At 40.1% G+C, this 13,382-nt stretch overlaps 1 protein-coding gene across 1 annotated transcript in view; it reads left to right on the top strand.

Moving 5' to 3' along the window:
- Positions 1–13,382, top strand: part of SMS (spermine synthase) — a 44,600-nt gene that overhangs the window by 15,361 nt on the left and 15,857 nt on the right. Inside the window, exons 3-7 of the mRNA NM_001030803.2 lie at positions 7,295–7,388; positions 8,101–8,165; positions 10,514–10,689; positions 12,525–12,679; positions 13,052–13,141. Coding sequence (NP_001025974.2) covers positions 7,295–7,388; positions 8,101–8,165; positions 10,514–10,689; positions 12,525–12,679; positions 13,052–13,141 — 580 coding nt within the window. The remainder of the gene's footprint in view (positions 1–7,294; positions 7,389–8,100; positions 8,166–10,513; positions 10,690–12,524; positions 12,680–13,051; positions 13,142–13,382) is intronic.

The following is a 13,382-nucleotide window of genomic DNA, read 5'->3' as shown; positions in this document are numbered from 1 at the left end:
GCACTCTCCCTTCAGGTATTTATAGACATTGAGATCCCCCTAAGCCTCATCTTTGTTGGACTGAACAGTCCCAGCTCCCTCAACCTTTCCTCGTGGGAGAGGGACTCCAATTTCTTCGTATTTGTTCCCTATGTTGAACTCTTTCCAGCAACTGTCTTCTACTGAGGAGCCCAAGAACTGCACTCCAGGTGTTGCCTCACCAGTCACAGTGGAATAGAGGGGAAGCTTGAACTTGAACTGAAGCTCTTGAACTGCTGGTGATGTGTTACCTACTGCAGACAAGGATGCTGTTACCCTTTCTGACTGCAAGGGTATACGCAAGTTGGTTGTCCATTAGGACTCTCAGGTCCTTTTCTGCAGAGCTCTTGGGCAGCTCCTAGTATGTGCTGGTGTCTGAAGTTATTCCTACCCAGGTCAGGACTTTATATTTCTTGTTAAACTTTTGACAGTTTTATAAGCCCACATGTCCAGCCTGTTCAGCACTCAATGGATACCTGTGCAGCCAGCAGCAGTACATGGTCAGTCATTCAGCTTTTAATTGTGCTGCCAAATGTGAATTCTAATATGTTGCACTGGAGGATAGTTGTCAGTATTCCTACTACTGTGATATGATGAAGGGATAGGGTGGTGGGCCTAGTGGCCTTCTGGCAGGGGAAGAAGTGGTCTGTTATGCTGTATCTCAGTTCTAGATATCTTGGTATTGTTTACTGTGCTAAGTAAAAGAGTTAGGCAGCAATGCAGTCTCAGACATCCATGTGCACGAGCTGCGTATGTCTGGATTTCTTCTCTTGGGTTAGACCAACAGTTCGTTTGTGGAAGAGCTGTCAGGATCTTGCAGGCAGCTTTATTCCAGAGACTACTCCCAAGGCAGCATCAGCAATGCTGTGGAGTTTGAGCTGCTTTTGCTGTCATGTAGTTGTATCAAGTAGCCTTACTTCTCCCTCATACACCCTCATGCCACACTCCAGTACATGCAGTCAGCCTTATGATAGATAAATACTTCCCTGGTGACCTGTAGTGCCTCTGTTGCTTTGGATGCTTAGAGAAGGCAGTTGATGAGCTGGAGGAGAAACATCACTCAAAAGGAGAGGAGAAATGGAGTTAAGTGTAAGCGTGGATGGGGCCTACCTACTCTCAGAGTTCATCTCCTTGAGCCTTCCAGGCTGAATGCAACTAGTTGATTATTGGTTCTTTTGTTCAACAGTATAATATGCCAGGCATCTCTTTGACTAGCAGCATTGATCTTTTCAACTCACCATGAGAAATACCCAACGCAGAACACTGAAGTTTTGGAAGATGAATGGGGACTTGAACATCTTGATATTTAGAGCATCTTTAAGTAAGATATAAATAGGTTTTCTCCTACAGCATTACTTTGTCATTCTTGATTTGCATGGGCTGACTTGCTCTACCTCTCCTCATTCAGCATGTTGGTTTTAGCAGTAAATGTAGCACTTGCCCCTTTTTCCTTTTCCCTAACAGAAATGTGGTTAACTGTCAAGAGTTTTTTGATCTTGATCTGTATATAAGCCACTGTGGTGATGTTAATGCTAAATTGTATACAAATGTTGTCAGCTCAAAGTTACACTGGCAAGTGAAGCTGCTCAACCCTGTAATTATGAAATAAATGCTCAAATAAAAATTCTAATATGGCACAGGTCTGGAAATAGCTGCACTTCTAAGAGGAGCGGTTCAGGTGATCATCCTAAATATAGTGAAACTGAAGAAGGAAGAGCACCATTATAGAAGAGCTAAATAGTAAGAGGAGGCTGTTCACATTTCAAGTGATTCTTAGTGCAATTCTATAAATCAATAAATAATGGTTATTGCTTTCTTATATATTAACTGCAGTCTGATTCAACTCACTATCTGTAGTAGTGTGAGTGTAATACATTTTTCTGTACTTTGCCAGCCACATTGAAGAAACACTGACATGAGTACAGCAGGAGAGCTTTCTGTAAGTTCTGGGGCCTCAGCATTTTGGTTTCTTTGAGTCGTGGTATTTTAGATCCCTCACAGAAGTTGTATATACTTCACCTAAGGCAGCCTTAAACAGCATATTTCCATTAGCATAACATGATATACTTTCAGTTAATTGAAACAAATCTGTTGTAAAGAACAGGAGGCTGCACAGGTCAGAAACACAGCACAGCCAAAGCAAATATTTCATGAATGGCAAAATGAACTGGTTATACATGTAAATGACTTAATGGCAATCACATGGCTTTATTTTAATCCTAGCAATTTTGTCTGCTTTTTGGAGACTTTAAAAGACTTTAAAATATTGCAAGTTTTTAGTGCTACTCAAAATGAACTAAAATAGAAAAATGCTGTCTGATACAGTTAGTGTGAAAGCAGCCTGGGAATGCAGACTTCTTTCCCTTTGAAGTGAGGGCCTTTTGGAAATTAAGTAGTATATAGTGGGAAAGCAGAACAAAAGTTGTGATGAAGGGCAGATAACATGACTGAAGTTGCAGTTCTCACACAACTTCCTGTGAGGATGCAGGGTACAGAATTTCCCTGGCAAGTGGCAGGGAGCTGTCTAGCTTGCTCAAGCATGAAAGATGCATGACTCCATGCTGTGTGAGGAAGTGATGTGAGGGTGTGCATGCACATACATTTTCTAATCATCCAGAGATGACTGAGCAAGTCAAATGTGCAACTAATGTAAGCTGGGTACTAACCCCAGAAAGAGTCAATGTTTGATATTGGATAGTAAGATTTCATTAAGGAGTGCCTGCTGTCCAACACCTGTGCTGATAACCCCAATAGCCTTACTGTGCCCTGTTACAGATTATTCAGATGTGGGCACTGCTGTTGGCAAAACTTTGTCTCTGGCAAAATACTGTGTGAAGAGCTACTGCTGTTAAATGAATTAGAGTTTATCTGGGGATTATGTCGTGCTTTTCTGTTGGCATTACCAAAGCAGCAGATCCTCCTCCTCTGTTGAAGTTTAGCAAGCAGAAGTTGGTCCTACCTGGTCTGTTAGTTTTGTGTTTTTTCTCTTGGCTGGAGGGGCAAGGCATAAAAGCTCTCTCTCAACAAGCTAATTGGGGGAAGCTCACTTGAAAGTATTTTACTAATCAGGTTGTCATTCAAAACTATGAGTGAAATACCCATTCACACACTTGAGTTAGTCAGGAAATTGCTCACTTCATCCAGTCAGGTCATTGTCTACAGTGGTGTGAATGCTTTTCTGGTCTTGGCCAGCCCCTTTGTGGAAGTGCTGCACTGGGAAATGGTAACACGTGCTAGCTACAGTTCTGTGAGGTTTTGGGATCTCCGCAGTTTTGTTTTCCTGAGGTATATTTTCACATCGCTTGTCGAAACTGCATACATATTTTTGGGAGCCCTGTAAGTAGCTTGTTTTCATTTAAGTGTTTTCTATTGAAGTGGCACTCTGGTCTAGGCTAGAAAGTTTCTTTTTTTCAGGATACAGATGTCAAGTCTTTATTTTGCTGAATGTATATGGTACTTCATACAGAATCATGAGGCCCATTACATCTTAAGATGATAATAATAATAATAAAGCCAGGGTAAGAAGATCATTGAAGAGCCAATACTGTATTTTGATAGCATCACTACCTGTACATACACTCAGAATAGTACTCACAGCTGCTAGGGTGTTTCTTGTCCTTTAGTCTTCCTTACCCACATCATCTACTCAAATGCTTCCCTGATCCCTCTTTTGTCACTTTGCACCTGAAAGCTCTTTTAAAAACCCACAAAACCTGTAATCCTGAGATGATGTTTCTACAGGACTCTTATACAAAGGAGGTGACTTTCCCCTATTCATGCATCCATCTTAAGCTTCTCTGTTCTGTCTGAGATCTTTTTTGGAGAAAGGTAATCCTAGTGGTATTTGAGTTCATTGTCACAACGGTGCAAGGTTTAACCCGTTGAAGCTTTGTGTGACACTGAGACGATGGTGATGAATATGTTAACACCACCAAGGAAGGTTAGGTGTTTCTATGTTGTTTTTTTTCTGACCATATTGTTTAGCTGACTACTATGCCAGTCAGCACCTTTTAAAGGAACAGGATGGACATTCCTCAACTCTGTGCCAAATGAAAATGTTGGGTTTTATTCATCCAGTTACCTAGGGTGTGAAATGGGCTGAAGAGCAATTGGAAGCGACTGCTAGGATTCAGCAACACTTCAGAACTGTGGTAGCTTTCATTGTTTTAATTTCCTTCCTGGGGGTGGGGGGGGGGGAGGAGAGAGAGAAAAAAGAGAGAGAACAGGAACAATCATACAGTGAAAGACTGTGGTTGCTTAATTCCTTAATGTTCCTAAAGTACTTTGTAATTAAGATAAGAAGCATTTCTAAAAAAAAAAGATAGTAGTCTCCTGTATGTTGTTCTGTTGATATTATTTTTGTTGGTTTTGATATTGTTTTGGGATTTTCTATTATAAACAAGTTCTGGTTTCTACCCTCATGGGTAATTTGAGAGGTGGCCATTTCCTTGGTGAGGTATTCTTCGTATACTTTACTCGTATGTCTGGGCTCAATGTTAGTCTTTCAGCAGATTAAAGCATTGATGGAGTGAAGAGGGCTGCTGTAGGTACCTGTCTGTCTATCCAGTTTTTATGCAGGATATTATAGGGAGGATTGCAGTATTTCTTACTCCTCACTCAAGTAGCTGAGGCAGGGTGCACATCTTGGCTTAGAATATGTTGATCTCTCCTGTTGGTTCTTTTTAAGTTCAGATGTTCATCCAAAACCTATTCTGGCTTCGAACAATTATTTCTTAACATCTGATGTTCCCTGTTGTTCTGAAAAATATAACTCAGGCGAGAGCCAGTAATCGGAAGACTCAACAAAAGTGTTTCTGTAATCACAATCCATTTCCTTGCAAGCACAAAAAGCCTGGGTAGTGCTGTAGAAGGCCTGTGCAGGTGGGATGTTAGGACCTTGTTATAGCAAGGGCTGCTTTTCATATGTAGATTTTATGCTGTAATGGAAAGGAGAGGATCCTTTTTCTTGAGCTTTTTTGCATTCATTTTATGAATGTACTTCAATTGAAAATTAGGAACTATTTTTTCCTGTGAGACAGGAAGGAAAGGGGATTCTTGTGATAAAGCTTTAATTTTTGGAGCTATTTTGTCATTCAGATTGCAAAGTAATGTTTGTTGTAATTTCAGAGATATGATACTGAAACTGTATTATTGTTGTTCCATAACACCCTGTCCTCTACTGTTATCATAAGAGCTGCTGCTGAAAACCCTCATTCATGTGTTGTGGTCATTAGACAAGTGAAGGGAAGCAGAAAGAAAGTAGCTTTTTCTGTCTCCTCATTTCAGCTATTAAGTCTGTGAGTTAAGCTTTGGTCTGCTGATACTGCCTTAGTTCGCTGCTCTGACTGCTTCTCTGAATGCCTACTTGCACTGTTTAACTACTGTGTCTTAGTCTTTACAGGCTTTTCAACCTTTTGCCCTGGATTTCCAAATAGGTGGTTTTTAACAAGTGGATAACCAGCGTGGAAGTGCATAAGTTTCATAGAATAGAGTCATATTACAGAATCGCTTGTGTTGGAGGGGACCTCAAGGATCATCAGGTTCCAAACTTCCTGTTGCAGGCAGAGTTGCCAGCTGTTAGATCAAGTACTAGATCAGGCTGCCTGGGGCCCCATCCAGTCTGGCCTTAAACACCTCTAGGGATGGGGCAACCCACCACGCCGCTGGGCAACCTGTTCCAGCACCTCACTACTCTCTCAGTAAAGAACTTCTTCCTGACATCTAATATATGTCTTCCTTTAGTTCAAAATCATCACCCCTCGTCCTATCTCTCATATTTATAAACTCCCTTTAAATATTGGAACCCACTGCACCACTCCAGTATGCTGTCTACCCTGGGATAGAAGGCCCCATGAGGTGTCAGTACCCTGTTGCCCCAGTGAGATTAACAGTTGGATCCAGTGAATGTTGGCTTTGCAGTGCCACTACCTCACTCTGTTCACACCACCCATCACTTCATTGTGCTCACATCCACTGTTTGTTCTCCATCAGTGTTCAGCAAGGGTTGATTAATGTCAGTGGGTGCCATTTTGCTACACAGAGGAATTCAGTGACATTCCTTTGTTTCATCCGCACTTTCGTGTTAGATGCAGTTTTGTCAAACTGTACCAAAAAAAAACCAACATGAAAAACAAGATGTGTGTTATTCCTTGGCTATTTTCTGTGCCTCCTTTCATCAGGACAAACTGGGATGATTTACGTAGGCATAATTTCCTGGTGATGATGTCAAGGGAGTACATACTTAATGGCTTTTCAGTGATTTAATTTAGTGGTCATTGTAATGTAGGCATTTTCTAGTCTCCAATCTAAAATACTGGTAGGGAAGACACCTAGTGGACAGCCGGTGAAATGTAGAGAAGATCATTAAGATGGTGCAAAGGTGCAGGTAATTGGGCAGAGAAATTATAATGGAAGTGTGTGTGCTGTATAAAAACATCTTTCTTTAGGCAAGACCTATTCACGAAGTCTTGAGGAAAATCAGGCACTTCTCATGGTCATCTAAGAAGTGTGTGGCACATAATTTCCTTGTAACCATTCTGTTCTTTTTATGTTCTTCTCTCCCAGTACAGGAAGAGTGTAGCCTTTGCTTCTCTATTTCTGTTGTTGTTGTTTGTGTCCTTCCCCATAGTAGTCTCTGTTACAAGTTCCTAAAGGTCCTCCTCCATTTGTCCTCCCTGCACTTAGCACGATGAAGCCTTGTTCTTGGCTGCTGTAATAAACCACTGTACAGCATACTCTTGCATTTGTATTCATCAGTGAGGGTTTGCTGCTGCAATTTCTTGTTCGTTGTGTGTAAATGTTTGTTTTTTCTGATGTGTAAATTTTTATTCAGCTTGCATGTGGACACTGTCTTTGAGGAATTACCATACATTTATTAAAAAAAGGCAAAAAGTGAGAAGTAAGATAAAGGAGAGGAAACATCCCATTTTGTTCTTGAGGCTTGATTTCATTATAAAGAAAACTCCATCTATCCAAGCAGGCCTTACTTAAAGTGCTGAGAGTAGGCAGTGTACTTCCCCTTGTAAAATGGCGGCTCTGGCTTAAACACCCTGGTTTTATTAGTTATGCAGTGATTGGCATGCTCTTGCAGCTTTCCATTTACTGCTGAGTGACTTCTAGTGGAAGAATGGATCTGGACCTATCAACAACTGACAGGTTCCTGGAGAAAGGAAAAAATGAGGAACTGGCCATTCTGAATCTAACTATGAATCTCAGGCTTTCTTTCCTCGCTCTCATTTTTGTTAATGAAGTCATCATCGCTGTCTTTATTTTGTAGTTTTGCCAATTTGAGAATTCACCCTCATGGATTAGTGTTGGTGGACCTGCAGAGCTACAACGATCATACAAAAGGAAGAGAGGAAACTGATCAGGTAGTAGGGATGCTTTTCTTATTATGCTTAGCAAACTGCATGGGGAACCCCTTCTTTTCTTTGCATCTATTAAAGTATATCTTGGTAAAATATTTTTAAATAACTGTTTGTTCTACCAGCACTCACAGATGTGGAGTAGTAGTGGCTGTTGTAATCACATGTGAATGAGTGCTTACACACACTTGCATGTATTGAGCCTCGCATTCTTTGCTATACAAGTTTCAAAAACGTAGCAGCCTCGTTTTAGTGTTCAGTTCCTTTCCTGTACACAGGGCAGAGAGAGAAGGGATGCTCAACCCACCTCATGGTGTACTAATGTATCATTTTCTTCTCTGATGTGGGAGGTGGGGAGCCTTTGTTCTGAAACTTCTTTCCCAGAGAGAAAAATAATTGCTGCTTCCTTGATGTGAAATTCAGAGTTGGGATTCTGGGGGGGAATGAAACCTTCCAGAACTTTTGTGCTCCCTCTTTAGGCTGGGTCTGAGTGTTCTGGCTGTTAACCCAAACAGCAGTGACAGCTGTTAACAGTATGCATTCACTTGCTACTAATGAAGCCAGGGCAGATAATTATTTACGGACTTCAAATGTTATGTTGCAAAGTCTTTCACTACTGGTGCTTCTTCCTGCCTTCCAACTAGTCTAATGTAAAAGATGTTGTCCATCAAGTGATCACTTCTATAAATTCCACCTCTTTTGTTTGCTGTTTTTTCAGCTTCTAAACAAAGTAGAAGAAAGAATGAAAGAACTTTTTCATGGCAATCTGAAAAGGATAAAACGGTAAGTTCATATATATATACTTCTATATTTGTCTTGATTGCTAAAGACAATAAATTATGCTTTGCTATGCTGCTGTGAATAAGTAGCCTGGAGTATGAATTTTTGTGTATGTTTTTCCCCAAATATTTTGAAACTGTTTTATTGCAGAGTTCAAGACACTGAGTTTTCTCATGTTGAGCTTGACCTTCAGTGTTGTTACTTAGGCAAGAATTATTTCTTTTATTGTTTTCTGCAACAGTTGTGTGAATTGGTGGGAGAAAATGCAAACAGAAGGCAAGAGCGCTCTGCTGTGGAAGAGCTAGGGAGCCAAGGGTGGCAGCAGGCTAGGCCAGGGCATGAACTTTACCTACAAGATGCAGTCCCACAGCTCCTGAATGGGGTGAGCGGGGCTGGGGTGGGCTGCTGATGGTGCCAGACAGGGCCAGAGTACCAGGCTGGGGGTCAGGAATGGCAAAAGATGTGGGCAGGCACAGCTGTAGCTTAGCTCAGGCAAAAGTGTGAGCCAGAGCCAAGGTGGAGGCCCTCTCCCAGCACTGTCTCATATGGTTTGGTCCCAGCAGCCAGAGCAGGGTTATCCACCTTTATCCAATGGAGCTCGGTTTGAGAATGGGCAGCGAGCAGTGTTAGTATGTGTGTCTGTGACCCTCCCAAGAAGATGTAAATGTTTTGTAACAATTTTTGTAATACCACTGATAGTAGATAATAACATGCTGTGCTTTGCAAGTCTTCTCTTATTTTGGTTTACTTAAATACAAGGTTACGTATCAAACTGTGGGGACATTATTACATTTCAATTATTCCAATTTTTAAATACTTACATTATTACATACCACTGAAGACACATCACACTGGTGTTGCCCAAAGGTCTGAAAAGGGCACATCACACTTTCACGTCTTCGTAGTGACCAACACCTTGAAGCATAAGGAGCTCTTGCTGCAGATGTGAATTTGCTGGATTATGCAGGAGGTGCCTTAAAGAATAGATTAAAAGACCTGGAAGTGATTTTAATAAAAGTAAAGGAGCTATGTCAAATCAGCAAGATACCCTAACGCCAAGGAGCAGACTGCTGAATGGGAAAACAACTATGTGATACTATTGCAGAAAAGAGTCTGAAAGTTACAGGAGACCACAGTTAAAAGTGATTGTGATTTGAAAAGTGATACGTTGCATATTATTTTTTTGTGGTTTTTTTCTTTATCTCATCCTCGTGAAGCCATTCCTGGAGTGTAGTGTACAAATATAGATCACTTTCTTTGTGTTGGGGAAATGCTGTCTCTTCAAGGACACTTTAATATTGAAATACTATGCTGGGAGTCTGTAGAATACCTATGATGTGAACTTGAACTGTCTGAAGTGATCTAGATTCGTTTTGTTTCCTGAGTATAGGAAGATGAATTTCTTCAGGCAGTGATTCTAGACTGGATCTTGTAACATGCCCCTCAACTTTTTAAAACTTGTTTTGCATCCTTCTGGATCACACATGATCTCTAACAGAGCTGGTGCTGCTGGAAATTGTTCTTTCTACCTTTTTCCTTGATCTTGTGAATAGATGCTCTTGCTTTTTCAACATGTGCTGCCATCGCGTGGTTTACTGGGGGTACAAAGTATTTCTGCTGTGTTCACTGAGAATCCCTAGTGAATTTGCAAGAAGCTTATTTGTCTGATTTTTCTCCTGCACCTTCTCCTGAAAAAGACTTAGTTATCTAGAGTGTATGTGTGGGAAATCTGATGAACTCTGTGCCTTTTGAAACACATGTGATAAATAAAACAAGCTGGCAGCTGAGATGTTACATATGTGGATATTGAGGATTGTGCTTAAACATTGCAGACCTGGCTCAGCTTGAAGCACTGTCGCAGTTCACTGTTGTGTTTCCATATGGGTTTAAAATGTCTCTCAGTACAACTTCAGAAGGCTCACTAATCTCCAAGAAATAGCATTGTTAGCTGAGCTAAAGATGGGAAGTGGTTTTCTTTTTGTTGGGTTTTTTGTTCACATTCTAATTCTTGTATTGTGCCAATTTCTGGTCACAAACTGATTCTTCTGCAGAGGATAAGTCTCCTCTCTTAGAGATGTATTCACGTGCACTTTGTAGAACTTAGTTGTACGTGAAGAATGACCATTGATATTTCATTGGTACCTTAGCAAATTGTTTATATTTAACATACTGCTCATGGGTTTGTTAAATCCCTTCAGCATTAAATCTTGCAAATTTTCTTGTTTACACTTGTAAATACCATTTATTAATTATATTTATTATGCAGAAACCAGTGGATGTTAAAAGGAAATATATAAAATAATAATTCTCCCATGTTTGGTGATCTTTTTTTCCCTCTTCTCTCTTTGTAGATTGCCAGCCATTCTGAGAGGAGGTGTCATCGATAGATACTGGCCCACGGCTGATGGGCGCTTGGTAGAATACGACATAGATGAAGTTGTTTATGATGAAGATTCACCTTTTCAGAACATTAAAATTCTGCATTCAAAACAGTTTGGGAATATTCTTATTCTCAGTGGGGATGTTAGTAAGTATTGTCTCAGTGGAGGATCTCCTGGGTGAAATTGTAGGTAGTGTTTTCTCTCTTACTATGTCAGTTTTAATGGATTACCGAGGGTTGTGGTTCTGATACAGGAAGCTAAGTCTTGTATACACGTGTGTACATACACATCTGTTTCTATATATAAAATACTTAAATCAGAAAGGGTGACCAGATGTAAAAGCTAGACTACGAACAAGGTATCTGTTCTTTCAAAAGTCTTTTTCTTGCTGTTGAAAGTACCACAGGAGAACTGAAGTTAGCGTTCTCTACCACAGCTTATTCAATCACTTCATTCATTTAATCTTTTACTGTTTGTTGTGACAGCAACCTCTTGAGGGCTTCTCTTTGACAGTAAAACAAAGTACTTTATCAAATCTTCAAAACAACAGTGGAATTCTTGAGGAGTATCCAGAAGTGGAAACTGATGTGTGTGGGGTGGTAATCCTGCTGCTCTATTCTTTGTGATGCTGGAATTGTTTCCTCAGTGAGATCAGCCAGAACAGCTGTATCCCATTTAGCTGCTGTGTTGTTGAACTTATTTTGCCTCTTTCTTCTCCAGAAGCTCGGTTGAACTCCAAGTTAATGAGAAGAGTGACCCAGCTTTTATGAGAGGTTCTGTCTATAGAGCACTCTCTGCCTGCTGTTCTCTGTATTTTTGAAAGTGAACCTGAGAGAAGATGGGCTACTGTTCTTTTAAGCCACATAAGGATGCTATTTGCTATGAAGACTAGGCATCAAGAAATATGCTTTGTAAAATCCCTTTGTATTTATGTTAAATGTACTGACTGAGGTAAACGAGGGATGTTCCTGTCTAGGGTTAGGACAGCTGATTTGAGGCTGAGTAATTAAGACTTTTTAATATAGCTTTTGAAATTACCAGAAATACCTCTAACCATTCAATGTAGCTATCACCAGCTGTCAAGGGGACTTACAGAATTCTGTGCAGATGGTAGCTGTGAGTGTTGTTAATACTGAATTCATCAGCTGAGTATTCTTTAATTCTGTTAGAATTGTATCTGAATTGTCAAATTAAGTATTCCACGCTTCTGGCCAGAAACTTTTGTTTGAGTTTCATATGGAAATGAGGTTTTCTTTGAATGTTGTCACAGCATGCCTCATAGAAAGAGAACTATGCCATTACTTATTTACCTTCCACAGAATTTTAAGACAATGGTCTGTCATTCTGTTATTGTGCAATTATAAACTAAGTGCTGGTTGGCAGGCACAATATTAGGATGTGCTTGGTATAACAGCACATCATTGCTTTGTTCTTGTAGCTTAGATCTATTTTTACAGCCAGGAAAGTTACTGCCTGTTTTGAAGGTACTAGTGAGCAAGTCAGCTTCAGGGCCCTCCAATAGTTAGATATTAATGGTCATGCTTATTTTTCTGTGCAGGGATCTGCAGGTGGTGCATCTAGGTTGATCTTTTTAGTTGGGGTACTGAGAGTGCTTCCAAAAGCCTCCAGATTGTCTTTTGCTGCAGTAATTTGAGGTAAAAACCCACTGAAATATGTTGAGTGTGGATGTCAAGTCCTAAGTACTGGCTATTTTGTGCTGCAGATGTGGTTATCTTGGCACACAGTACTTGGTAGTGTTGATGCAGCCACTGTTGGGTTTGCATTGAGGACTGCAGAAGTCCTGTATGGAATTCAGAGGAGGATTTCATTAGCTGTTAAGTCATCAGTCTCCTTGTACTGAAATGTCTCAGCTAGGTTCTTTCTGCAGCTACTTTTATATTGATCTGTATTGTATCACCTGGGGATTAATCAAAAGAATTAAAGATGTTTCTGTCCAACTCTTTCTCTTCCTTCCATTCAGATCTGGCAGAAAGTGACCTGGCATATACTCGAGCCATAATGGGCAGCGGAAAGGAAGACTACACTGGCAAAGAAGTGCTGATCCTTGGAGGTGGTGATGGGGGTATTCTGTATGAGATAGTCAAACTGAAGCCAAAGATGGTTACTATGGTAGAGATATCCTTTGACAAATGACTGGTCATTTCAGCGTTGTGCAGTCTGCATGTTTTAGCATTAAGTACAACTACCAGACTCTAATTTGCATGAGGAGATAGTCTGAATTGAAATTTCTTTCATGTGAGCCTGGAGCTTTAACAGTAATGGTAATCTAATATGCCATAAATACTGGTTGAAAACAAAAATAAGTGCTTTTTGACCTTCTCTCTGAATTTGGGGCCAAATATGTATCACAGTAGCCAAGCTTACATAACTACACCTTATTATTCCTTTGTAAATTTCACCTTTTTGAGAATTTTTTTCTTGAAGAAAATGAAATTCTCATAACCTGTATTATTTCTGGAATGCTGAATGCCTTAACCGTCTTCAAACATTGACCAAATGGTGATCGACGGGTGTAAAAAGTACATGCGTAAAACATGCGGAGATGTCTTAGACAATCTGAAAGGAGAGTGCTATCAGGTATTTTTTGTTTTGTTTTTTGTTGAAAGTAATATTTCAAATGTGACATTGAGGCTGGGAGATTGCTGTGGGAAAGTTTGGTAGAAGATCCTTCTGATTTTTCTTAGTTTTGGGAAGATTTTTTTTCCTTTTTCTAATGAAATTCCTAAATGCTAATAGCTGTCAGTGGAATTGATATCAGAAGTATGCTTTTTTTTTAACTCTTCACTTTCAAATTGTTTTTAAAATAATTGTGTACCTG

This window comes from Gallus gallus, chromosome 1, assembly GCF_016699485.2.
Source record: "Gallus gallus isolate bGalGal1 chromosome 1, bGalGal1.mat.broiler.GRCg7b, whole genome shotgun sequence".
In the NCBI taxonomy this organism is placed as follows: Eukaryota; Metazoa; Chordata; class Aves; order Galliformes; family Phasianidae; genus Gallus; species Gallus gallus.
This window is presented reverse-complemented; position numbering and strand designations above follow the sequence as displayed.